The 27,713-nt window shown below is 38.4% G+C and overlaps 1 protein-coding gene across 3 annotated transcripts in view; it reads right to left on the reverse strand.

Moving 5' to 3' along the window:
* Positions 1-27,713, reverse strand: part of LOC129363253 (voltage-dependent T-type calcium channel subunit alpha-1I-like) — a 153,430-nt gene that overhangs the window by 25,878 nt on the left and 99,839 nt on the right. For all 3 annotated transcript variants that reach the window (XM_055035235.1, XM_055035234.1, XM_055035236.1), the window contains exons 9-29: positions 23,484-23,808; positions 22,997-23,367; positions 18,039-18,190; positions 17,545-17,730; positions 16,757-16,874; positions 16,510-16,665; positions 16,284-16,374; positions 15,096-15,250; positions 13,778-14,479; positions 12,661-12,761; positions 11,325-11,448; positions 10,146-10,214; positions 8,302-8,480; positions 7,619-7,745; positions 7,157-7,282; positions 6,937-7,026; positions 6,606-6,798; positions 5,942-6,093; positions 4,980-5,089; positions 2,571-2,704; positions 2,182-2,252 (exon numbers count right to left, since the gene is read on the reverse strand). In XM_055035235.1, the coding sequence (XP_054891210.1) occupies positions 2,182-2,252; positions 2,571-2,704; positions 4,980-5,089; positions 5,942-6,093; positions 6,606-6,798; positions 6,937-7,026; positions 7,157-7,282; positions 7,619-7,745; positions 8,302-8,480; positions 10,146-10,214; positions 11,325-11,448; positions 12,661-12,761; positions 13,778-14,479; positions 15,096-15,250; positions 16,284-16,374; positions 16,510-16,665; positions 16,757-16,874; positions 17,545-17,730; positions 18,039-18,190; positions 22,997-23,367; positions 23,484-23,808 (3,732 nt within the window). The remainder of the gene's footprint in view (positions 1-2,181; positions 2,253-2,570; positions 2,705-4,979; positions 5,090-5,941; positions 6,094-6,605; positions 6,799-6,936; positions 7,027-7,156; positions 7,283-7,618; positions 7,746-8,301; positions 8,481-10,145; positions 10,215-11,324; positions 11,449-12,660; positions 12,762-13,777; positions 14,480-15,095; positions 15,251-16,283; positions 16,375-16,509; positions 16,666-16,756; positions 16,875-17,544; positions 17,731-18,038; positions 18,191-22,996; positions 23,368-23,483; positions 23,809-27,713) is intronic.

Here is a 27,713-nt window from a genome sequence, read left to right on the forward strand (position 1 = left end):
AGTGAACCTTTTGTGCTTTTTATGAATTTTGGAGTTTGGGGGTTTTGGGACTTGGCTCGGTTCCACCGCAAAAACAACCTCCTGTTAGCACAACTTAGCAGGGATGAAGATGTTAGACAGCACTTCAGGCTAAAATCTAATCCCATTACTTTGAAATGAAACAGTCGCAATGCTCCACTGAGAGTAAGAACATTTTTCTGGCTGCTTGAACTAGACAAGTCCAAAAACAAAGTATTAGTAGCTAACCTCTTTTTCCAGCAAAATACAGCAGGCTGAAGGTTTTTGCTTTTCTTTTTACTTGACATAGTTTAGACTGGAGATTCCTTTGCTCCCCTTTGATCCTGCTGCCAAATCTCCTCTGTTCCTTTCTTTTGATAAATTCCAATAGATACTGACCACTGCAGACTGTCAACATCCCACAGAAACGGCTGTTTAGGAGATTCTCTGATCCAGTCTTGTGCTAAACTTGCTCAAACCACTATGCTGCCCAATTGTTCTGCTTCTATCAAAACGCTTGTTTGCTGTCAAATATAAAGGGATATTATATCTTATTTACTTTACCTGTCCATGATCATATTTTCATGGTCATTATTTGGTGTAAGTTCAGTTGCTGTAAACAAAAGCTATGCCTTACTGTGCAATGAAAATCACTCCTCTTAAATTACGACACATTTAAACATCTTATGAGTATATTATACTGTATTCCTTTAGATTTTAAAGCATAAAGACTGTTCAAATCTGTGGTATCATATTTGTCGGAGTGGAAATTGAATTTGCAGCTTGCCATTTCAATTGCACAGTGAAATAGCGCCCAAGGTAAAATCTGTCACCAGGTATAATTCTGTCAGCATCTTTATATGCACACAGACCCCATGCACAAAAAGAGACCTCCTGGAACTGTTTAATTAGCCTTAGTTTTAATTACCTGCCTGACTGCCCTTGGGACAAAACAAAAGCCTGGGTGTTAATGAGGGAGGGATCAATAGAAAAGAAAGACGAGGAAGTCACTTTCCTTCAGACCTGGCAGCCCTCCCCACACCATGCCACCTGTTCTGGGTGTTTGCTTCATCTTGCTTTCAATGGTCAAAGGATCACATGGGAGTGTGCCTCTCCATAAATGACGCCTATCTGTGTCAGGACGGTAACAACACTTTGACAGTTAGCTACATCTTTAGGAGTTATTTCTCTTCATGCTTTGGCAAAAACTCTGCAGAAAAAAACTATTTTCTCCATTGTGGATTTTGTTCTGTTTCAGCTGGCGTTTCAGACTTTTAAACAACTTTCATTTTCAGACTATGGATAATCAGAATAAAAAGCATCAATTTTTGCCCTACACAAAAATTAGTGAGGAACCACTTCGTGTTAGTGCAATTTTATTAAAAACTCTCAGGCCTGATAGGTAAAACCTGTCTGACAAGAAGTGGCCTATAAAGAGCAACACTTCACTTCTCAGTATACTTAAACTGAAGAACAGTCAGGTGTGTGAAAGAACAGATGCTGTGGTAGGGACGGTGTGTTGACAGTAATTGACAGAGTTAGCTTTCTCTCTTTCTTTACACTTATTTACATCTTTGTCTCAATAACTATAATACGAAATGGATCATTTTGTCTCAGAAAGTGTCTGTAGATCATATTTGTTGTGAATCACTGCTGTGTAGAAATCATAAAATGAAACTAATATATGACATTTGAAGCAATCTTTCATGATTTTATGTTTTCACTTTTGTCATTTAATTTTTTCAGCACGATTCATTGTCTAGCAAGTCTTCACTTCTAAGCTAATAATTTTTGCAGCATCAGGATGTACAAACAAAGCTGGCATTCATTTCTGGAGAGGAAACTGAAGTGCACCGGAATAACTGGAAAGAAATATTGCGACTGTGGACACTTCCCAAGTAAATCTGCAGACTGCCTGTTTCTCACTGACTGTGATCTCAGTGAGGAAATCTCCGTTCTGTAGTACTGAAAGCAAAGGCAAGACGACTTCTGTGCACATGCATTTGTGTTCCACTTTCCGAGACTTTTATTTAGGGTTTACTAGGGTTGTCTAAAGGTCAACAGTAAATGAGAAGCAGGATGCGTTTCCCACGACTACTGACGGAGACTGACCAAATTTCTCTAAGGAATTGGGGTGTCTGAGTCAGGGAGGAATTGCGGCATGCAGACAGTGTTCAGTTGTACCTGAGGCAGGGCTTGAACAACTGTATCCAATAAGGCTCTCATTCCGGTTGCCATCTTCAGCAGCTTCAACACTGTGTGAGCATTTGGAAAAAGAAACAAAAAAATTAGATTGAAGATAATTCAATGGAGAATTTTTTTTTAGGTTCAATGTAACATAACACATAAAAATTAGACAACTGAAATATTTCTGTCCTTTTTAATATGTGTATGCAAAGAGAGCAACACTTCAAACTACTGCAGCCACGCAGCAAACTGACCTGTGAAATTATTTAACAGTTTAAACATTTATGCTTTAACACACTAACAAGATCATATCTTTTATTTACAGGAGGTTTGGTGTGAAATGAATGTGCTAGAGTGAGGATTTCTGAAACGTCTGGCATTTGTACCTCGTGCTATCCTCAGAACCCTCATGATTCTGATTATGGTGGGGTTGATGGGCAGGGCGGCGCTGATCTCAATTTCCTCCAGAGTGATGCCCATTACTGACAAGAGAACAATGGCGAGGTCCAGCTGATTCCACCTAATGCAGAGTCCAAATATATGCAATCAGGATGCCGTTCAAACCTCTCCACATTTTGCTTATGAAAAGCAACGTGTTCTTTTATTCTGTAAAATAAGTGCAGGTAATAAAAAAAAAGATTTTCTTTTGATTTAGGCTGCATTTAAGCTAATTCCCTGTCTTGATGCATTGTTATACCTGATATAATAGCATGTAAAAGGCTTAAAAGTAGAATTTAAAAACATGTTATACTCTATTTTTTTAGATGCAAGCTTTTAACTTATTGAGTTTTATTGAAGTTCAAACAGTAAGAGGTTTTTTAAATGACTTCCAATAGCTGCATCTGGTTGTCTGCTGTCGCAGTGTTTCTTATCTCACTATACTCTGCTCCTGATGACAAAATCCTGTTGCTGAGCAACAACCTACAGCTTATGTGACAAGTTGTTCTTGTTATGTAGTTACTTAAGTTCAGCTTAGGCTGCAAGGCCAAATCAAGAAGAGAAAGTCTGAAAAATTCTAGATCTGAGATCACAAAATGAGGCATCTGCCATGATTGAACATTTGGCAGGGTTATGCAATAATGGTGTGACACCTGTCATCTTTGAATCATCAAGCTTTTCATGAAAGTTTTCTCTGCTGCAGTGTGACTTCCTGTCAGTGATTATTTGTCCTATGCTCAGTTTTTCTCCCTCCTCAATCCCACACGTTACACTTGTAGTCATATTTGAGACAGAATTTCCTTTAAGCAGGGCGCAAGATATTACTTTTTTTTTTTAAACATGGTGCAAACAAACTCCTTTTTTCTATATTTATGTGTCAATCTCTGCTCCAGTGACCCAGTTCTGAAGCTATGAGTGACCCTAAACTATAAATCACTCTATGCACAATGACTGTTCACAGCTGTTGCTGGCACAACATAAAAAGAGACAAAGAGCTCGAAGATAACCGAGTGATAAATTCTCCCTACATCCGCCCATCTTTTTCTCATTTCATCACTCGTTTGTGCTCTTCCTCTTTCATCTTTGATCAGACCAGCTTCCTCTGCCATATATTATCTGTCCTCCATCTCTTTTTCTAACCGTTTCTTCTCATCCTCTCACGCTCAAAGATTTTCATCAGGCAGTAAAATAGGTCATGACATTAAGTTACCATCAGCTCCATATAAGCACCCAAATTGCTTTCCGCCTTAATTAGGCGCCATGCATCCTAGATAAGAAGGGGACATTGGTCTTGTCGCTGTACATGGTGTAGTGGTATGACAGAGAAAATGAGATGGGAGAATGTTGACGTGTTCTTACCAGGAGGACCAAACAAAGATGAAAGTGTGTGAGATGTAGGAACTTGAAGTCCTACAGCTTAGTCCTATAGTATTACGCGTGAAAAACTGTGAGACAAGTTGATTTTTATTTTCAAGCAAAACCTTACAAGTAACCAACACATAAAACACATTCATGCAATAAGGGAATAATAGATTTACAGCACCCGTCATTGTGATTGGCAACCTTAGTAAAAAGGTGTAAAAAAACCCTCAAAATGAATAATTGCTTAATGATTAGCATAAATTCCCACTGGAAGCTAAAATTTAAAAATTCAAACTTTACTTGACTATATATTTAGAGGAGAATCAACATTTCACTATTAATACTGAAAGAACAAAATAATATTTAAAAGGTTATTTCACAGCATGAGCATTTTAAAAGTTTAAATAATTAAAAATAACTTGGTGTGCTTTGTTTGTAAATAGGGTTTTTCTTCCTCACTAAGAAGATCTACTTCAAATATATATTACTATAATATATATTACAAGTAATAGACTTATTTTAAAGGAATCTAATCATCTTTAACAATAAGAAGTTTGATTTAGGCCTGTGATCTTAGTAGTACTACAAACGTTTTTAGTACGTTTATAACCTAGTACAGCTCAATGCCGATTTAAACATTTCAACACATTTTTTAATCCTCAATATTGTCAAACCTCTTAGACCTCATTCCATTAATACTGGATCAAAGCAAAATTATGGCTTAAAAAACCACTTTGAGCTAAACAGCTATTTATTGTGGCACTATTTATATGACATTTTCAGTCAAGAGATTAACGTTTGTGCCAGAACTCTAATCACCCCTTTAATGTTTAACATTTTTTAAATCACATTTGTTACAAGTGTAAAGATATATATATATATATATATATATATATATATATATAAAGAAGCAGTCTTATTAAAATTGTTTGCAATCCCTTTCATACCAAACCAACAATGCTGAAAATGCAGCAGCCGTAAACTCAAGTCATTACCTGTCTTTGAAGAAGCGCCGGAATCCAAAAGCGATGAGCTTGAGAATGGACTCCAACACGAATGTGGAGGTAAAGAAGTAGTTGCAGTACTTTAGTGCAAGGTCCAGGGACTGAAAAAAAGAAGACAGTGAAAGAGCCATTGTGTGTGTGTGCATGTGTGTAAATAGAAAAGAGGACATGTGTTAGAAGTCCCTGCAAGAACTGTAAACTGGAATTGTTCCAGTTATTTCTGGACTGAAATCAAAAAAGCCTGAGGTCACATCAGAAGATTCCCCCTTTTTATGATATTACAGACGCTGCTACAGTATGCCCTCCAACGTACATTCAAGTCAAGGTGAGTTTTAAGCGTCAACGAGCCAAGCATGTTGTAATTATTTAAAAGCTGGTCCACAGTTATGTTCTCCTGGAATATTTTTTTGGCTCTTTCCTCCTTTCACATAAACAGAGGCGTCTTCTGACAAGTGGGAGGCTGCCAAATGTCAGGACCAACAACTGACAAACACAGGTAAGACCTGTGATATTTATCTAATGCTCAGTCCATTTGAGAAAGCCTGTGCCATTTTCAAAGGTCAAACAGGTGTCTTATCTAAAGATAATCTCTTTTCTCTTTAGCGCGAAAAGTGCTACCAGGTATTAACCTGTATTTGTTGTGTGTGAAGGGATAGATATACTTCTCTGACAACAGCCACGTTGAATCAGAGCTTTTGTGTCAGCACCACAAGCTGGCCTCAGTTGGCTTGTAGTTGCAAGATGCTTGGCTTGCAGGTGGCATCATTGGACCCTGTCCAGTGAACCTCTAAAGGCTGCCGTTTAGCAGTGAGAAGATGTACTCTTATGTAGGGAAACTTTCATAAATTAAAAACAATCACATAACCTACATTTTTCTAGTGGAACTTTGCTTTCACACTAGCTGAACATGAAGCATTTAGACCACACAAATCCAAGGAAGCAATTCTTCTTACGCGAGGTTGATTGTAGTGCTCTAATGACATCGTGATGACATTTATACAGATGATGAAGGTGATGATGAGGTCCAGGTAGTGGTTTGTGCAGAGTGTGTGGATCATCAGGCGCATATTGCCATAGCTGGAGTAGTAAGGCAGCTTCTGAGCTTCTGTTAGGGAAAAAAAAACAGCTATCAACAGTTTAAAAGTAATTTAAATGCTTGTTGTTAGTGGAATGTTAATGTTTAAAAGTGTTGAGTGGATCAATATTTTCACCAACTATGAAATGAGCAGACAACAGAACAATAATTCTCCTGATGCTGTAAAAGGCCATGTATTTCATTGGGATTTCATTTTCACAGTCCAAACAAAGCAGCACATGAATCATATTATTACCATTACTATGTGTAATGATTGGAACAGATCTGACCAGTATGTTTGCTGCTGTTTGTTAATCAAATAAAAGCCCAGTAAAATATAATCAAGTCAAACTGTTCTTCTTGAACTTTTGTTTGAAAAGTTAAAGAAGAAGAATAAGTTGATTTTTTTTTGCAAGGCAAAGGAAATTACATTTTGTCAACACAAAACCAGTTCTATTCAATGCTTTCTAACCATTTAACGTCTGTTTATCAATTGCCACCATCTGTTGTAATTGCTTATTCCACTCAGTCATCTCACTTACTCCTCCTCTTTTTTTCCATCCGCCGTTGTCGCTTCTCCTCACGTCTTTTGGCCTCCTCCACTTCCTGATGCTGGCGACACTTGTGGAAGTTCTCCACCACCACGCCAACAAACATGTTGAGGACAAAGAAGCTGACGATGAGGAGGAAGGAAATGAAATACAGAAGCATCCATGGGTTGTTGTTGGTTATTGGCTGCAGCAATTGGAGTGGCGAAATGATTCAATGCAGGTAGAATGGATGAGAAAAATACAAAGACATAGTAGTAATCAGAAAAAGGCAGATCTTTATTTTACATAAAAACTTGTTTTTTGTCAATTAGTATGAAAATACCTGTTGATCAACACCAACTGCATCCAGGCCATGGTACATGATATTTACCCAGCCGTCTTTGGAGGCAAGTACGAACAGTGACATCAGCGCCTTGGATAAAAAGTTATTGGAGATTATTCTTCTTTTTTTTTACTTTTTTTTTTTTTTTTTTTACAGTTTTTAATTAATTGATCATTAATTCTCTTTGTAAAAAAAAAAAATACATACATATGATACCCACCTGTCCTAAGTTATCAAAGTTGTACTTATGGTGGACCCACTTGTACTTTTTGTCCAGACAATCTGACTTGTTGGTGATGTTTTTGACATCAGGGCCGAGACAATAAAAAAATTTGCCTTTAAAAAGCTGCAAGATAAAGATAAAAAAAAAATAGCCTTTTGATGGCATCTTATTATGTATTCCAGAAAGAGAAATAAGCCATTGGGTATCACTCTAATGAGACAAAATAATGAGCTGGCTAAGAAACTCAGCAGCAACAAGAAGGAAGGACAAAAGAAGGAAGACAGTTAGCGATTTCTTGAGAGAAAAATAGTTGGGAATTAAAGCTGCTTCACAATGAAATGTTAAGCCTGTAGTGATATGAACTGCTTTTAACACAAACAGATGAAATCATTAACAACAATGATCTCATCACCGATTTCAAACAATATAAGGCTCTGAGCAGAAGACCCAGCTGCCTACCTGTACGCCAAGGATACCAAAGATGATGAAGAATGCACAACAGATAAGGACGATGTTGCCGATAGGCTTGAGGGAAGTGATGAGCGTCTCCACCACCAGCTTCAATCCTGGAGCTCTGCTTATCACTCTAAAGAGAAGTGATATTACTTAGTAATATTTAATATTTAATTGCTAATCAATTTGTTAAATATCTTTTGAGCTATGAACATACAAGTCTAATAAGGGTGATTGCATATGCTTAGGTGAACCATGTTGTATTGCTTCTTTTAGTGTATCACCATTAAACTGAATATTTTTGGCAAATTGCCTTTTTCTATAAATTGAAACACACACCAAAAATTAAGTTTCTCTCCTTTCATCATGTGGTCCTATTGCCATCTACAGAAATGCAATGCTTGGTCAGAACCAACCAATCAGAGGTAGGGGGAAAGTCTTAGCACTGTTAATCACCCTCATCTCCACCAATCAGTGCATTTCTGCAGAAGACAGGTGGGGAACTGGAAGGAGGTGAATGATCTCCATTTTTTCACATGCTATACTGTCACGCCACAATGACATAAAAACGTATTTTTCACAAAACATTATCTACTGCAGTTTTAAGATGAGCACAATGTTTCAATGTATTCTAACAATATATGGTGCATTACAAATTTGACTCTTTTCTCCCAGGACTCAATGCATACCTGAGGGGACGCAACGTTCGGAGCAATCTCAGTACTCTGAGCACGCCCAAGATTTTCGCCCCTCCCGCCATGGACACAACAATATCAATCAACGACACAAAAACCAGGAATCCGTCCAGAACATTCCAGCTGCTCCGCAGATAAGCCTGTTCACCCATATACAGTCCCATGGAAACCACCTGAACAGAAAGGTGGTAAAGCAATATGAAGAGAACATGTATTTGGTATATTGGGGCAACTTGAACACAAATAGAAAGTGGTAGATTGTCTGCTTCAGACTGAATAGCAGGAACAAAAAAAAAAAAAGACATTCATTCCACAAGTGAGAGGATCAGTAAATGCAGGACAAGTTCTACACATGTAGAGAAATAAACTTAGTCTGCCGCATACTGTAAATATACATTCTACAGAAAAAGTCCGGGAAAGCATGGTAGCAAGCAGCAAACATCTGGCACCTGCAAGTAATAATGACTGTCACCATTACTGATCTCGAAACAGAGTTCATAGGACCCCAAAGCTAAAGCTTTTATCTTTGCCTTCTGTGCAACATGAGATGAGACTGACACACAGATGTTGAGCAAACATTACAGTTTAGATGCACACAGATGGATACTGAATCTTGCAAGGTAAAAGTGGGAGCATCATTTCTGTTTACGCAAAAAATCTGCCGCTGACATTTGAAGCTATTTGCGAAGTGTTCAGCAAAGCTTTGAGAAATCATGAAAGGGTTCTGTGCAAACATCAACATGATTGAAAGATCAGTCTGTGGGAAACATCTAAGGTCCGAATACCAAAAGTCTTAACTGATTTAAATCCTAAAAAGGTGAACTGAATAAATAGCAATCTCTTAGTGTGTGCAATTTTGACTGAGTTTAAAAGCTTCCATTATGTTTGAATGTTACAAACAAACACAGAAACAAACATTCCTCTGAAATTGGAGAGTACCAGTCCCGATAAAGTCCAAAGAAAGACGTTTAGAGCAAACTTGTTCAGATAGGACTACAAGAAACTGAAATCTCAGAAGGCACTTTTAAGGGAATGAGGAGTGACTCAATACTTTTGTAAAACACTGTATTTCTTTTGATTTGTATGGTCTGCAGAAACCATGCAAAAAATTGCATTATACATCAAACATATTTTTTGTAACTCCAATATTTTGCCTGAAGATGCTTCAGATTGCTGACCATTTCTCCTACTGCGTCGTATTTTCGTCCCGCTAACCCCCTTTTTTTTGGCTCCATTTTGTATGCAGCATTCAAACAGCTGATAGAATCCTATGATTGATGTTACACAAACAAGCGCATCAACACACCCGTTTTGGAGATACACACGGGCTCAAAGGGAGACATGTACGGCTTGGCCAGGGGGCTGACAAGTCTGCGGCTTCTTGAGGCTTCTTGACGGGCTCAGATTGGTTAATAATTGATTGCGGGAGTACATAATTGATGGCCCACTTATGCCAGACACTTTTTCAAAGAAAACAGAGGATGGGAATGAAAGAGTGAGGGAGAAGAATAAAAAAAAAGACAGAAACAAACAGATTGAGAATTACAAAAATGACTGCTCAGTCCCTAGAGAAGTTAAACCATAGAAGTGGAGAGAAAAGGAAGAGACATGCAGAAAGTAGGGGAATATGTATAGGAGAAGATCAGCCACTAATTAATGACATTGCATAACAGTTTTTTTCCCCCAAAAGAACCTGGGAACTGGCTGTAAAAGAAACAGAAGGAAACAGTACGTTCTGTGTGAGAACTGAAGGTAAGTCAGTTGAAACAGGCAAACAAAGAAGGGATCTCTTTGGAGCCTGCACTGGCAGTAAAGAGAGACGGGTTGTAAAATGTTACCTTGAGAGTCATCTCGCCCACAAAGATGGCAGTAAAGATGTAGTTGGAAATGGTGAGAAAGACTCTTTCCTGTATGAACAGAAAAGAGAGAAGTAAAGAGAGTAAAGTGTCAGAAGCACCAAATGGGCCAATCAGGAGTTTTAAAGCGTCTTTACAGCACCTATTAGAGGGTAATGCTTAAGAAAATGCTGTTACATAGCAAAAACAGGAGCATTTTTGAGCAGCCTCAACTTAACACATAAAGCTCCTTGGAAAAGTATTCACATCCTCTATTGATCTTTTATAGGACGGATCACAAAACATGCAATATCGGAAGAAAAAAAAGATCTTCAAAGTGTATATTTAGCAGTTTTCAGAATAATCTTTCTGCTCAAATACAGCTTTTGCACAAGTCTTTTGGGCTTTGTGTTTGCTGGCTTTGCATAGTAACATATTGAACATTTTGGCAATTCTCTCTTTGCAAAGTAGCTCTAGCTCCATTCATTCAATATGTTCTTATGGCCCTCACAATAATGTCTGTCTTTCTATCCACTCATCCACCAAACCTAGATTTGTGGAACGCATGAGAAAAAAAAAAATCCTCTTCTTAACAGATTCTCCCATCTGAGCTCTAGATGTTTATAAATCCTCCGAAGTTACTCTCTCGGCTGCTTTGATGGAAAAATGATAGGTTTGCAGCTCTGCTAACGCAAATCTAAACTTTTGGTTTCTTCTACTATCTTCTGGAAGATAAGATCTTTCTAGAAGATCTTACTTCTGGAAAACCTTTTTACCTGTCTGCTGTGTTCAATAGTCTTCATGAAGCTGTTTGTTCACTAATTTTCTCTGCCAAACCTCTGAGGCCTGCACAGGTTAGTTGGATTTGTGCAAAGATTAAATTGCACACAGTGAATATTTTTTATTATCAATCGGGTCTTCTGAGGTAACGACACTGGATTACTGACAGGCATCCGACAAATGTGCATGTATGCTACTCATATTTCTTCTTTTGTAAGAAAATGTGAATACCTTCCTTTTATATTTCACTTCTTTGTGTTGCGCTAACAAAATTATATAACAACAAAAAACAAAACTCTTAACTTGGCTGTTGTCTGATGATTTGAAAAACAAAAATCTGTTCAAAGGGCATAATTATTTTTAACATGAAACTGCATTGACACACATTTCACATGGATTTACCAAGCTGCCTTGAAGGATCTTTGGTCTCTCCAGAGCCACTGTGATGCAGTTGGAGAAGATGAAAGCCAACACAACATAGTCAAACAGCTTATGGGCGATGATGGACTGGCACATCTGTCTGAACCTGACAGGAGAAAACAAGATGCAGAACTTTAAAAAAAAAAATTAAAGAAAAAAAAAAGCATCGTGAGTAGAGCTACAGTGGTTATTGTCCTACCACTGTGCCTGAGCTTATCTGCAACTTCCATCCAATCAAACTGGAACCAGTTCCGGTGATTGCATGGTAGCTTCTTCACATCTCAGTGAGTAAATAGTCTCATTCAGTCCCTGTTTACATTGCTTCTAATTCAAAACAAATTACTTTAACTCAGAATCCCAGGAAGCCTGAGTACAGAGCTCTGCTGGGAGAACAGAGTCGAGGGATCTGAGAGAAACACACAGAGAAAAGGGAGAGGGAGGGGCTGATAGCAGAAGGAAATAGGACGTTCAGTATGAACCACGAATCTGCTTTTGAAAAGTGAGCATGTGACAGCACTCACTGCCAAAAAGCAATTAAATATTTTCACTGAAGAGCTTATCAGAGCAGATGACAGGAATATAAAAACGAGGAAAATATATATATTTATTGTAAATAAACATGGAGAGTTTTCAATTTTTTTTTCTTAGAAAAAATATTAAACCCATCTGTATGATGCCTTGAATGCAGATTTTAGCTTATCACTGTAAGGTGATGCAAATCACAAAGACTTGTCTTGCGAGGCTGCAGTCCTGTTTTTATTTGTGGGGAGTCTGCTGCTAGTAAAAACTGGACAAGTGAAATATTTAGATTTATCTGCTCTTTTGCCATGTTTATTCTCAATCAAAAACAACAGTGGGAGAGAAAAGTGTTTTAGATTATATTTGTCATTAATAATATCATTCCAAAATATAGAAATATTTTGTAAAAAGTTGGAGCAGATGTAAGGACAAGACTGTAAGTGATTGTGAAAAATTTCCAAACCAACTTGATCTAAATAGTAGTAGTATGGTTCACTGCTCAGGGTGGCATTGCAACGGGGGCGCCACAGGCACTCTGGGAAAAAAAAATCTGTTAGTTAAGCTAAGTTAACAACTTTTTGTTTGAACTATACCATCTAATTTCCCAGAAAATGACGCCACATGTTGTTTATCTAAAATATTCTTGCATTTTCTGAAAATATATAATTTTCTTTTTAAATTTATAAAGTTAAGGGCATTAGGAGTGAAACCTGTGAAGAAGCTCACTACTGAGCAATAAGCCTGTCACTATTCATAACCTATCCATAAATCCTAAAGTAGAAATATAGAATCAACTCACTTGTTCTGCGGGGAGAAGAGAAAGATGGACCAGTCTTCTCTCGTCTCACACCAGTCTGGTCTGTATGCCTCCAACATCTTCTGGATTCGGAAGCATAAGCTCTGCAACAAACACACAGACCAGAGTTCACAAAGGTCCACTGAAACACAGCTATGAAAACACAAAGCTTCATAGAAAGAGCGCATTTAGGCTGCATATTTTTTTAATTATTCACGCAAGCTAAGCATTTATGTGGCAACAACTTGGACATCTTTCAACATTACCATCTGCACAGTTCTTCTCTGATGCTTTCTAAATAGTCCTTCCCAATTAACCTCGCTTTGCTCATACACTTACTTGCTTACAAAGTAAAAAAAGAAAAAAAAACTCCAACAAGTGTTGATTGATGGTGAGTGAATACACAAGGAAAGTTTATATAAGTCAGACACAACTGACTAAACAATCAGTGTTTTTAAAATTCAGCTCTTTAACGTCAGAGTTAACAGACAAGTTACTTTAAGTCCTGAAAGCAGATTCTCTAATTTCCTCCAAATTGTGGTCTGTCTGTGTGGAGGTGCAGCTGAATATCACTTTTCATAAATGAAACAAACATTTAGGGTCTGTGAAGTGCACAATTCAGAGACTGTGGTCCAGACAAAAGTCAGGGAGCAAAAACAATCTTTAATACATCTGCAGACGGAGAGCAAAAATACACTGCATTAGGCGAAAATCATTCTGCTCTAACGAACTCAGAGTTGCACAGTTGCTTTATTCACCTCTCTCTGCTAACAAAGGCGGAGACTCAGTCTTCTAAGACCAAACAAAAGAAACAAAGGAAAACAGACGGAACAGTTCAACCTTACACATTCACTCACTATCATGTCTACGGGATGTGAAAACTAAACACTATCTCCATGCAGGGAAGGCCACGGGAAAAACAGCAAGTTCCCAGAGATCCCGTCTGGGAAACTTCAACAGACACATATTGTTCAATTAGTTTGTACACCCTCTCCAGCTGCATGAAAAAACATCTTGACTATGCTACACTGTATGATGATGCAAATAAAAGATTTTCTCTTTAAAGAAAAATCTACTTCACAGCTCTTTTCCCTTTCCGTGCAAACAAACAGTAACTTACATATTCAATGTCGTCATCCAGGTCCTCCCTGTCCTTGCTGCGTGTGTTGACCTGGGGGAAGACATCCGTCATCAGGTGGCTGTGGAGATTCACCCCTCCGGTCTGCTCCGGCTGCCGCCTTGAGGTTGGAAGGAGCAGGTGCGACAGTGGCGTCTTCCCATTACAGTCCTGGTGGATTCCTTCCAAGTCGCCACCAGGGCTGATCACAAGCCCTCCAGAGAGGCTCTTCTTCCTGTGGTGAGCATGGAGTTTCACGGGAGGGAAAGCATGATGTTGCTGTGGGTTTCCAGCTGGAGACTGGAGCATGTGGGGGAGCTCCAGGGAGAGAGCTCTGCGGTCCCTACGAGGTGCAAAATAGTCATGGAGCTTCGGATGCGGCAGCTGGAGACAATGAGGAGCGGCAGCAGGTGGAGAGAGAAGGGATTCCTCTTCATCTGGTTGGATATGATGGTGATGGTGGGGAGAGGAGGAGGCACGAGGGCCGCGGATACGGAGGCTTCCTCCTATAACCCCCCCGAGACCTCCCAGACCGTAGCCGTAAAAAGGCCTTGCAGACGTAGGCGTGAAGGCAGGGCTGGCAGAGGGAGATGAGGAGGAGCAGGGTCGGCCCCCAAGGCTGCTCCAGCTGGAGCGACGGGCCCACAAGGGGTGAGGCTGGGGAGGCAGCGGACGGCCCCAGTTGTGGTAACTTCGACCTGGATACTGATGAAGGAAAATCTATTATGAATTTCTAAGAATACAATTTCAAAAAAATTCTCTCACTGGCCTCTGTTTATCAAAAATAACCTGCAATAGAATTATGGCTGAATAATAATCTCCAACCTCATTCTCAACGAAATCAATTTAGAAGTAAATGTAAGACACACTCATAGCACACACTGACAACCAGGATGGATGGATAGATGGATGGATAGTCCTATTAACAAGAAAGACATTGCATGTTTTCAAAGAGAGATTTGGTTTGAGTTTTAAAAGCATCTTTTGACTTGTTAAAAATTGTCTGTCTCTTTAAAATCTGAGAAAAAGGTAGATTTTTTTAATTCCTTTTTTCATCCATGTTGAAAATAAACAAGAATGTTGCATTATAGGATGTTTGTTTCCAGCTACTATATCAAAACCATTGATCTAACACTACAATTGGCCAGCAAACACAGTTTCATGAATCATATTTGGAACTTGCCCTATAGTCATTTTTTACCCAAATCTGTGCCAGGTTTGATAAACGAGGCCGAGAGTCTTGTTCTACAAAGCACATATATTGTTATTCAGTCAGGAGCTAATGTGGTTAAAGTTTACATTTACAACCATTTCCACTTACCGCAGCCCTCCTCTCCAGGTCAGCTCTGCCGAGAGAAATAACACTGTTCTTTCTGGAGCCGAGTGCAAAGGTCAACTTCTCTCCTGGAAACAGACCAGCAGGCAACAATGACATGTCCAGGTGTCCGTTAGGGGTCAGGGTGCAGATCTTTGGGTCTGCAGGAGACAGAAGCAAAAGTGCGAGAGGCAAACAAAGGAAATCAACAAGAGTGTTAAATGGAGGTAAAGTGAAAAATAAGACAGATGAGTGGAAAGAAACTGTCAAAAGGAGAAACAAGGAGCATTAAATACATCCCTTGCCTTCCTTTGTTTATGTTTTGTCTGTTGCTGCTATCAAAGCAGAGGCCTCCACATCACTGTACACAATAAATGTCCCAAAACAATGTTATAGCCGCCTCCAAGGGGCAGAGGAGGATTTAATTCACAATAAATTGTCTTTCAGAAGGCAGAAAGAAACTCATAACAGTGAAACAAAGGGATATCTGCCAGTGGTTTATCCATTGCTGAACGTGTCTTTGGGAGAAATTGGTCTTTAAAAAAGATTCAAATGTGCTTTTCTTCCACCAACACTGACATTTAAAAAGGTACACTTGAACTCAGGGGAACGGTGATCAGACACCATCAGACGGCTCCCTAATGTGTTGCTAAATGCCGCTCTGCACTGCAGTCTGTGGCTGGTTCATTCCTGCTTTTTCAGCAACTATGAAGGGATATGCAGAGAGAATGCTAAAACTGAAATAAAATAGAGTTTTCAATCCATAAAGTTTATTAAGCTTACATCTTCAGTCTGGGGAAGGTGCTTAGGAAGCTTTTCTTGTGAAAACTGTAGGTATTTTATGCCACAAGTTACAACCTGCAAATTTCACAGCACACTTTGTGATAATTAGATTTGGATGTGACAGTACACCTTTATCATAATAATATAATTAATTATAAATTAATTAAATGAATGAATAAATAGATTTGATAAAAATCTACATTTAATTGAGGATGATATTAAAGTTGCAGAAGAACTGCTGTACAGATTAAAGTATGAAAAAGAATAAAATTCTGACACGTTAGAGAAGATTAGATGTTTTTCACTGTGAAGTTCTTAGAATATAGTTTCTAAAATACTTCCCATACTTTTTTAAGTAAACTAGTTGTAACAGCAGTGAAAAACTCTGCTAAATAGTCACAGACATTGCACCTGAGAGGTGAAGGGAGTCTTTTTGCTTATCATTTTCATCAAAGTTACAGGAGGACCTGTCGTCATCCGAATAGGAGCGATTTGCGTCACCCTGTTGAAGGAAGAAGAGAAAAAGAACACGTAAAGTGAAGACTTTTAAAAAACACAAAACATGCAGTTTCAAAAACACAACATCTTATTTCTTTTGTTGTATTGTGTTTAATGCATGGTTTGTCTCTATGATTACCTCTGCTTGAAAACCTTCAACCAAAATGGCGACGAGTAAATTGAAGAGCACGTAATTTCCAAATGTCATGAGGGCGACAAAGTAAAGAGCAGCGCAGGGAGAGGTGGACGCCATGCCATTGTAGAGAACCATGTTCCAGTCCTCCTGAGTTAGAATCTAAAGCAGAAGGAAGCATAATGAAATGCATTTTGTTTTCCCGATGAAGGAAAACGCATGGTACGAATATGTGAAATTAAACTACCTTTACCTGAAATACAGTGACAATAGCCCAAAGCAAGGAATCAAAGTTCTTTCTGTCAGGAACCGTATCTCCTGCCTCCGTCTTCAAACTGAATTTACAGCCAAATATATGCATCCCCAAGATACTGCAACAAAACAAGATTTTTATGTACAACTGAATATGCACAGAATATGCTGTTTATTAAAGGAAGCTTAATGATGACTACAACTAGCATGTTGGCGCAAGCAGACATTTAACCAAGTATTAGTATGAATGGATTTATAGCTAATTATCAGGATAAAAGGATAAATTTGTGTGGATCTGAGAAAAGCAAAGTTATTTTTTAAATTTTTCCACTTAGTTCTTGCTTCAAAAAACGAAAAAATTGAAGTTATACAGTGTATTATTACTCTATGCACAAAAACGTTCAAATGTATCATTAAAAACAAACAAAAAAAAACATAAAAAATTAATTGTTCTTAGGGAAGCAAATGTTTAAAATACTCTGACAAATATGAAAGCACTTATAACAATTTCAAGATAAGATGACTAAAAATCAAAATAGTGCTTACTGAACCAGTGATGGTTTGCATAAAATATTTTATGCAAACCATAAAATATTCTTTATGGTTTGCAGTGATGATGAAAAAAACATTTTCAGTCTCAAACCTGCAGCAAATGTTACACATACTGCCAAGCAAAACTTTAAACTCATTTGTGAATAGAAGATACATGCTTTTAATGTCAGATTGACAATGTAGATAAAATGTAGATTTTCTTTCTTGTCAAATTCCAAAGAGAAGTGATAAGATTACCTGAAGATGAATATGAAGAGCATGAGCAGCATGCAGAAGGTGGCCACGTTGTCCATGGTTTTCATCAGGACCACAAGCTGCCTCCTCAGTGCAGGCATGAACCTCACCAGCTTAATGACCCTCAGAAGCCTGAACGTCCTCAGCACTGACAGACCACCATCTGCCTGACCAATGATCTCACACACACTGGAGTTTGTGTTGCAGAAAGTGTGCACAATTAGAGAGTGTGGGATGACATGGAGAAATAAAGACAACTGGTAACTCTGGGAGTAAAAAAAAAAATGCTGGTATTTGATTTCATTGTAATTAAATGGAGAAAATCTGATTTTTTAAAACATTTTTCAATCAATCATTTGTTTCATTCACTTCAACTTCATAACAGAATAAGGCAAAAATTTACAATTTCTGGAATGATAGTCATCCACATCAGACACGTAACATTATCATACATTACATGTCTGTCCTATAATTTCCCTTTATGATGGATTGCACACCTGATGATGACAATAATGCCATCGAAGATGTTGTATGGGTTCCTCAAGTACTCAAAAAAGCCAAAAGCTGTGAGCTTTAGGATCATCTCCAGGGTAAACATGCTGGTGAAGACAATGTTACAGATTTCCAGGACATTGGTCAGTTCCTCAGGCTTGATGGACACAGACACATAAAAAGACAAAGTCAAAAAATAACAAGTCAGTAGGGAGGATGGAATCAAAAATGTTGAAGTAAAACAAAAAGTAAAGTTTTCATGTTACATAAGATGTGAAAGGCACCCAAACAGGAGAAATAATTATAGTGCCTTGCAAAAAAGCTTTCATACCTTTTGAACCAAATGTTTTTTTTTCTTTTTCATTACAACCACAAACTTCAATATATTATTTTGGACATTTAAACTAAAAGGGCTACTCTATTAAAAGAATATTAGTGAAGAGACGTGATCACGAAAGCCAAGGAGGACAGAGGGCAGGTAAGTTTGAAGATTAAAGCTGAGTTGGGTCATAAAATAATATTCAGAGTTTTCAACATCTCACTCAGCACTGTCAAATCAGTTCTGCACTCAGCAAAACATGGCTGTCCAACTAAACTGACAGGCCTAGGAAAGAAACCGCTAATCAGGGAAGTTGTCAATTACTCAATTTTAACTCTGGACCATCTGAAGATGTCGACAACTCAGGTGAGAGAATCTATTGACTGGCCTCCAAATATTGAAGAAATCCTTTGTTCAGAGAAAGTCATGAGAAATCCATTTTAAAACTGATCACACGGGTAAACAACAATTATGTGGAAGAAGTTTTTCTGGTCTACATGCAAAACTGTTTGAACTAACATTATCATGCTTTACAGATGCTTTCTTTCAGACGTGCCTGGGAATTTGATCAGAAGAGATGGGAAGAAGGATGCAGGATGAAAAAGACAACCTTCTATCAATCACCCTACAGTTAGTGGTGCAATGTTGTTTTTTTTAAATTAAAGCATATGCATTTGCTAGAATCCCTTAGTCAATATACAAAACATAATCTGATTGAGAAGCTTTAGAACGTCTTGAATTTGGAATTGTTTTCCATCCAGTCTGACTACATTTGGTGTGTGGGCAATAAATTCAGTATCTCCAGTAAAAAGTGGTTGTAAGAAGTCTCACGGGAGGGCTTAATGCAAATTCATGAATCTGTCAAGACCTGAAAATTGGTGGTTAGACACTCTTCATTCAATTTTGGATGAAATTTTACTCTCTAGGGTACCCAAAACTGTTTGAGGGATACCCAAAAAGACATGCAGATGCATTTGCTGCCAAAGGCAGCTCTTTAGAGTACTGACTGATGCCTGAACACATGATCATACTTCTTTAAATTTTATTTAGAAAACATCCAATTTATGTATGAATGGCATATTAATTTATGTGGGTTTATCACAGAAAATTCCAATAAAATAAAATATGTGGAGTGTTATAACAAATACTGGAAGACTCAAAAGGTGTGAATACTTTTGTAGGGCACTGCATCAGTAGAAACCCTGAAATACACAAGGCAGGGTTTATTTTCATTTGTATGTGACTGTGCATGACTAGACACACTTTATCCCAGTGTATTGTGCATATGACTGAATGTTGTGTTTGCACAATATGGATCAGATGCTTTCACTGATACCCCCTGTGAATTTTCAGTTTCAGAGCCAGCAGAGGAAAAAAAAAAAAAACAGCCAGCAGAGCCCTGCCAAAGTTAGCAAACCATGTCAGAGAAACACATTCTCAGCCCTCCCCGTCTCTAATCCGCTTTTGCCTCCAATCTATCTCCATTCCCCTAGTACTTCCATCCGTTTTTTCTCTCTCCTTTTTCTGAGTCTCATTATCGGGCTGACCCATCTCTTCCCAATCGATATCATCCTGTCGATCAGTAGGAAGAGAACAGGAAAGGAATTTAGAAGAAGGAGATGAGGAGAAGACAGTGGATGATGTAGCTGAAGACAGGATAAGTTACAAGAAAAGGTTAAAAAAACAAAAAACAAAAAAACTTAAGAAACACTTAAAAGTAAGCATGGAGCAAAATAAAATACTTCTTTGAACTAAACATCCAGTCTTGTAAAAGGAAAATTCAAAGATACAAAAACATCACCTGATCAGGTGCCTCAGTAATAAGGAAGTAAACAGATGCACAAATGCAATTTTTATTCCATTGCACCTGCTCTAATCTTGACATAAATCCAGAGTTTCCTTACTCATCCTTAACACCAACACAGGATGGGAGATTTATTGCTATTGACATACCTATCATGACTCTTGACATCACAGCTTAACTCAGACAAAATGCCATCATCACTCCCTCTTCAGGCTTTTTCTCAACTCCTCTATACACTATCCTTTTTTTTCCTCGCCTTATTACTATCCATTGCTTAACTAAGTCTCAAGCTGTTCTACAATGTTTACTTGAACTTGACCATTCATTCATATGGTTTTATTTCCATCCAGCCAACAGGTCCATCAGAGGACAACACAGAGATACACAAGAAAAACAATAATGCACTAATACAAATGGACCATTTTGGAGTGGCCTGAGAGAACCCACTCATGAACAAGGAGAACAGGAACAGGAGAAATAGACCCAAGGACTTTCTCGCTGCAAAGAAACAGTGCTACCAACTGCATCATGCATAAAATAAACCCTTGCAAGTCAATTACACTGTAAAAAAAATACTTTAAAGTTGCTGTGAATTTTTAACAAAAGTACTCTGTCTTTTATTATGATACATTGCTAAAATGAAACCAGTGGAAGACCAGAATTCCTCTATTGTCTTGTAAAAAACTCATTGCAAATTTACACCAAATACTTGACACCAGTTGTTGCTAGAATGGGTGGAACAACCAATCATCCGATTTAAGGGCCAGTTACTTTCCAATAAAGAATTTGAAATTGCCAATAAAATTCACAGGCAAATATATATCAATGTGCTCCATAAGGTTTTTGCCCTCTGGTATTCCCCAAGCTGGGATTTGTGCATGAGGCAATTCATGTAGAAAAATAACCAAACACTTAAATGAATACTTTTCTGTCAGCATGCAAAAACCTGTGGAGGCAGAAAAATGCAGAAGATACTCAAAAAGCAATAAAGATGTGTGTGTCCAAACATCAGTGTAGGCTTCTTGCTTTGAAAAGCCCACACTTGTTCAAAAAACCTCCAAAAAACCCCAATTCTCACCAGGAACAGAGCTGAAAACTGCTGTGTGACTTCTGCCTTTGCACCTTGGAGGCCTCCTTCCTCCTCTTTTCCCCCCTCTACTCCCTTGTCTCCCCCCAATCCACCTTCCCCAACCAACCCCTCGTTTATTTTTAGAGTCTTCAGAGATGAGAGAAACAGAAAGCAACTACTCTGTACACTGTCAGAGAGTGAGTGGGTGGATGACAGAGGAAAAAGTGGGGAGGCAGCGGGTGAAATCAAGGGAGGTAAAAAGAAAAAAATAGAGTCAGAGAGTAGATGCGACACTTGAGGTAAAACAGGAAGGATGGTTGGAAGGAAGAAAGGCAGTCATGGAAAAGGTGGAAAGGAAAGATACACAAAGGAGTTTAAAGGGGGAAAAAGGAGTGAAAATAATTTTAGGAAAAAAAAAGGGAGAAGAATCATTTGATCTGGAGAGGGAGAGGAAGAGGAATCAAGCTGTCTTATGTAACAGCTTGTGAGTCTTTGCTTGGATGTGTTTCTATTGGTGCATTTGCGCAAGTATGAAAAAAGATATTTTGTTTAGCCTCACACAGACTGGACAAAAAAAAATGTGTTTGCAAGTGCATGTGTGTCCTTGGCAGGCGTTTTCCACTCTCCCTCGCCGACACCTGCTTCGTTCGCCTCCGAACAGACAGGGCCAATGTTAAAGAGCCGGCTATGTTTTGTCTGCTGTTGGGCTAAATGTTTATACCTCTGTCAAAAAACTGTGTGGCACTGATGATCTACGCCCACGCTCATCTGTCGGAATCTCATCTGCCGTTGCAATATTTCTTTCTGTGACTCGTCGGAGTGAGAGGGGAGTGAAAAATGATCACGCCAACGCACTCTGTTGACACCATAGTGCTGTATGCCAATCTAAATAATTGAATGCAGTGTTCCAAAACAATCACTATCTCCGCTGGCTCAGAGCTTTTGGAGTAAGTGCACAAATAAATAAAAGGGTTGTCTTGACAATTACAACGGTGCGAAATGGATCGAATATCGAAGGATTGAGAATGTGTGGTGTACAGAATATGCAGAAAACTAATCTGTTACAATATTTTCCAGATTAATTTGGGTTATAATATGCACTTTTAAAGTGCATACTATACTTTAAGGTGCCACTTTAATGAGGAGCTTCCGAGGAGTATACTTCAAAAAACACTGAAATACAGTGTGTGTTTGTGTATGCAGTGTGTCTTTGACATCCATTTTCACTTCAAGATGGAAATTGTGACATTGTGGTCATCCCGGGACAATGTCCCGGAAAGAGTATATCCGTATATACTTTTCTGGATACACGGAAGAGTATATCCATTTTTAAACATGGTTATTGTTTTAATTGTAGGCTGCTGCACTTTATTTTAACTTCTGAAACAACACAATATGCACATATATCCTCTGACGTGTCTTGAGGTTCCAGATATATTGACCATGGTGCGCCGCCATGGCCAAAAATGGCAGAGCCGATTTTATTCCAAGTCCAGTCCTGATAATACTATATTTCAATTAAGCTTCATCTGCCAGATGTTCTCACAAAAATTTAAATCATCACACTTCCACCAACTTTCCTGACAGATATTTGACCTGTTGTATGCCGGTGTGGTAAAGTGTTTGGTTTCCACTTGACATTCTATAAAAAGAGATTTTTCTAACAGAACAGTCATCAATTTTAACATTTAACGAGCTGACTGAGGCTAATATCCACATATATCTGCCTCATCATATGTTCCTCATTTTAAAGTTAGATTGATCATCTTACCTGGTTGTGGTGTTCAATGCCCATGCTGATGGTGTTGATAAGAATTGCAATCATAATCCCCCTGCTGAAGTACTTGCTCTCGACAATACCCCAAAGTTTCCTTCTCATATCCTTCCAAAGGTCCCTACAACGTCCAAAACACGTCCTCCTTCGCCTCCTCTCATTTTTCTTTTCCTCTAAGTGGTTCTCCTCTTTGTCTGTTTCCTTTACTGCATCCTCTTCATTTTCTTCCCCATTCTCCTGTCCTGCAGACCTCGAACCTTCTTTTAAACAGATAGGGCACTCCTCAGGGCTCTGGACAGTCAGGCTGATGGAGTTAGCTTGAGCTTGGGAGTCATGGTTCTGCTTGCTATGGTGTGGACATTTGGGTGCTGCGGGGAAGCAACAACAACACAAATCTAATCACAAACACAGTATTGAACAGCTGCATGTTAATCTGCCAGATTGAATGTATTTTAATTTCTCTAATATTTTGCCTCTTACTTACATCTTTGGTGCCTCAAATGATGCCGATCTCCATTGACATTCCCTCCCCCTCGTCTGTTGCTCCTGCCTATGCTTGTTGGAGCAGGCTTGCCTCTTAGAGTATAGTAGAGAGCTGCTGATCTCCTTTTGGCCTTACGAAGGACGTGACAGACCAGCTGGAAGAGCTCTTCGTAGCAGTCTCCTGGCTCAGCCATGCTGGCTAAGGTGGAAGAGGACAGGCACTGCGCTCTTTGCTCCTGCATCAGCTGGTGCTCCCGCTGTTTGGTCTCTGAGAATTGGGTGGCGATGACCACCAGGCACAGGTTGATCATGAAGAATGAACCAATCTGGACGAGGGGGGAGGAAAAGCGGATATTCTAAATGAATATACAAGTAGATGGGGAACAAGATTAAGCACACAAAGGTAAATTACTGTTCGCAGTCTATGCTAAGAATGTAAAACCTCAACAAAAGTGTGTGTAAAAGGCTACAAATCAAGATGCAATAAATAAAAATGTGAAGTATTTAATGTTTCTGATTCCATTTGTGGAAATTGTGCACACATGCTGAAGGTCTCTGAGGTCTGGCCTCCTACCAAACCACGGCTGACTGGAGGAGACAGGCACACACCCAAGGCACAGTTCATCGTCTGCCTTTCACTCTCTCTCTCTTTCTTCTCTGATTTAAATTTAACATCTACTTGAAATTAGACATCTGTGTCTGAAGAAAACCACTTACAAGGTTGTTAGCCTGTGGAGTCTTTGAGGGATCATGAACCGGCTCTTAACTACTTTGGTCGTTTAGTACATGTTTTATAGAGAATTGTTATAAGATTTTTTTTTCTGTAAACTAGACAAGAAAGATACGTTAACAAACTAATCAAAAGATCCCCTAAACTCCCTCAATGTTATCCTGTTTATATAATAAACACTTCACTGGTTGGTGATATAAAAATCTTAATTATAAATGGAAATATTGATAAAAGTCTGGTGTATGTATGTATGCTGTTGAAGATTTTTTCTTATTGGGATGAGCTGGACATAGATCAACCTTTAAAATAGGTAAACATATATATATATATATATATATATATATATATATATATATATATATATATATATATATATATATATATATATATATATATATACTCAATAAGTTATTATTAAAATTCTATACCGTAATTTTCGGACTATAAGCCGCTACTTTTTTCATAGGTTTTGAACCATGTGGCTAATAAAAAGGAGCGGCTATTCTGTGGATTTTTTTCCACCACTAGGGGCGCTCTAACCGGAACTAGAATCAAAACTAAGATAAAATAAATGCAAAGAAGAATACGCTACTACCTCTTTAGCAGATATAACTGGTAGAAGCAGATAGAAGGACAACAAATTTCCAATCCTATTATCTTCATCTTCTTCACCCCTTCATCATGGATCCCACACGAAAAAATTTGTATGATGCCAGTTTTAAGTTGAAGGCCATCGATGTCACTATACAGAAAGGAAACTGCGCTGCTGCTCAGAAGCTGGAGGAGGCAGCGGGAAGAGCTTATGCAATGCCCGAAGTCGAGGAAAGCTTTCAGACAAAGGTTAGGAAAGGATCTATTTAGGTACATACATGTTCATTTACAATTCAAAATTGTTTTGTACCTGTAGTAAATATCTAATCTAAAAACATAAATATCTGTGGCTCGCAAAACTTTTTTTAATGAAGTGAATGCGGCTTGTATGTCTTTGTTTAATTATTTTTTTTTAAATAGAGCGGATGCGGCTTATATGCAGGTGCGGCTTGTATGTCTTTTTTAATCTTTTTTTTAAAAATAGAGCGGATGCGGCTTATATGCAGGTGCGCTTTATAGTCCAGAAAATACAGTATTTATATGTCAAAACGGTTTGTTGTGAAACCCCTTCAACACTTCCATGTGTTCTAACTTTGCTCCACACATTAACACGTATAATACTTTCAAAGAACATATTGACTGAGATAAAATTACACAAAGATGCATTTACAAATCAAAGTGGCTGCACTTTTTTGGGAGGCGTCAGAGTAAGAACAGGTAAGTCCTGATGACTGCCACACTTGTCAAATTTTTAAAAAGTTAAGAAAAGCACGCCTTATGTTTCTTTCACTTCACATTTATGTGCTATCTGTTAATCTATCACACACAATCCCATTTAAAACACATTGAGTTTGGTGAATGAATGTGGAAAAGGCAAATGAAACTTTTACAAGGCACTTTAGGTGAACAAACAATTAGAAAAACTAAAGAGTTTGCACTTTCTAGCGGTAGTAGCGGGAATCATTTTGAAACTGCTGAATTGGGCCTTTACTCAGGTACTTTGAGCAGGTTACAAAACAATTATTAGATCAATACTTGCTAACACTGACAAACTGAAAAACCATACTGCTGGATGAAGGGGAACACTAGATACGTTTTCTATAAGCTACAGACACCTTAAGACAGATATGAACATGCCAAAAAAAAGAACACAGATATAAACACATCTTGAAGGCCAAAACATTTGGAACATGCATGTTTAATAAAAGATGCTCAGATATCAAAACCAAAACTAATGGCCTTCTACCTTTAGACTTTCATCTGCAATGATCAAAGATTTAGGGCAAGGTGAAGGAGAGTTGGGGCAACCCAGATATATTTACAGAGAGACACACACGGAGAGGAATTGTAAAAGGGAGGCGGAAAGAAAGGAGGAGAGACACCCAGCTGTGGTCTGTGGGTCAAAGCAGGTGTGCAGGTGAGGGAGGCTTTGATTTCCCTCCAGGCTTGCATCTGTGTGAGTGTCTATTCTGTGATTCTGATCAGCGGACAGCTTTACGCATAATCAGGGGGGGCAGTGGAATATCACACATTTATATCATCACTGCATTATGCATGCACATGCAAACACACTCCAATACCCACAAGTCCCATAGCAGGTATGTTCCGGCAAATTCCCCACCCCCTTTGCAAATCTTAATAGTAAGCAAAGTTAACTGCAGAGGACTTTTATAGATTTTGTTGTTGGTGCTGAAACATACGTTTGAATGCATTAGAGCTTATTCTTGTTGCAAATTGGACATTTCTTAGCATTTTCCCTTTTACTTTTATTGAGTCACTCTCTTCAACATGCCACAGTAAAAACTCTTCTGGTTTCTCAGTGTATCAAGTGTCATGCAGAGAAGAGTCTCTTTGTAAAACATCATGGAGGTCAAACTTCTTATCCTGAGTTCTGAAACCTTGAATACACAAGTGAAATAAACAGCAGCCGATTCAGTGACTTAGAAGGGACATTTGAACACTTTTCAAACAAATTTATATCAATTGGAGATAATTTGAAGAGGGTTTCAAGCTTTTGAAGGTATGGTTTGATCAAAATGAAACAACTAATCATTCTACTGACTCCAACACTATCTTGCTACCACAGGATGGTAGAAAATGATTTAAGTTGCTTGCCATCTGCAGTGAAGTCGCTGAAGAACCACGGCTCTGGGAAACTGAAGCATGCAAAATACCCCCTCCAAAAAAGAAGCTAAAATTGTAAAAACAGCTTGCAAAAATTTTAGACATCTGTTTTTCAAAGCACAGACAAACAAACAAAAAATAATGACTCAACGTAGAGTATTTCACCCTTAGGGGCTGGGAATGAAATGACTAAACCGCAACTGTTGTGGAAAACTGCTTTGCAAGTATTTTACTTTTTAATATTGGTGCTTTTCACATTCCCATATTACCATACTCTAAAATGTTTTCTTATATAACTTTGTTGTCACTGTCGATTTTTTTTTTTGTATTTTATTGCAGGACTGAGGGACTTAATCCCATTTACACTCAACCAAACGGTCACCGAGGGCAGAGTAAAACAGTCTTCAGTACAGTGCCAGCTGGCACTTTATGGAAAACATCTGCTGAATCTCACTACGCTACATTCTTGCGCTGGACATTTCAAGTCGATCCTCCCCTCCCATTTGTCTTACTCTGCATTCAGCTCAAGTTATGTAACTTACACCTCTCTTCCTCCGTCCTTTAAATATTGATTGTAGATTGTCTTTTATGATGTTATTTTAATTGAACGACCTATCAATTCTCGAATTAGAACCCTTATTCAGTAACACTGCTCAGTAGAACACTAAGAAGCACTTTAATAATCAAAAGGTTTAGCAGAACAGAGATGTTGTAAAGAGTAACATGAACAAACTCAATCATTTCTCGATATTCTTATCTAAGGACATTCTAAATCTGATTTTTTTA

This window comes from Poeciliopsis prolifica, unplaced genomic scaffold (assembly GCF_027474105.1).
Source record: "Poeciliopsis prolifica strain line A6 unplaced genomic scaffold, Auburn_PproV2 SCAFFOLD010, whole genome shotgun sequence".
NCBI lineage: Eukaryota > Metazoa > Chordata > Actinopteri > Cyprinodontiformes > Poeciliidae > Poeciliopsis > Poeciliopsis prolifica.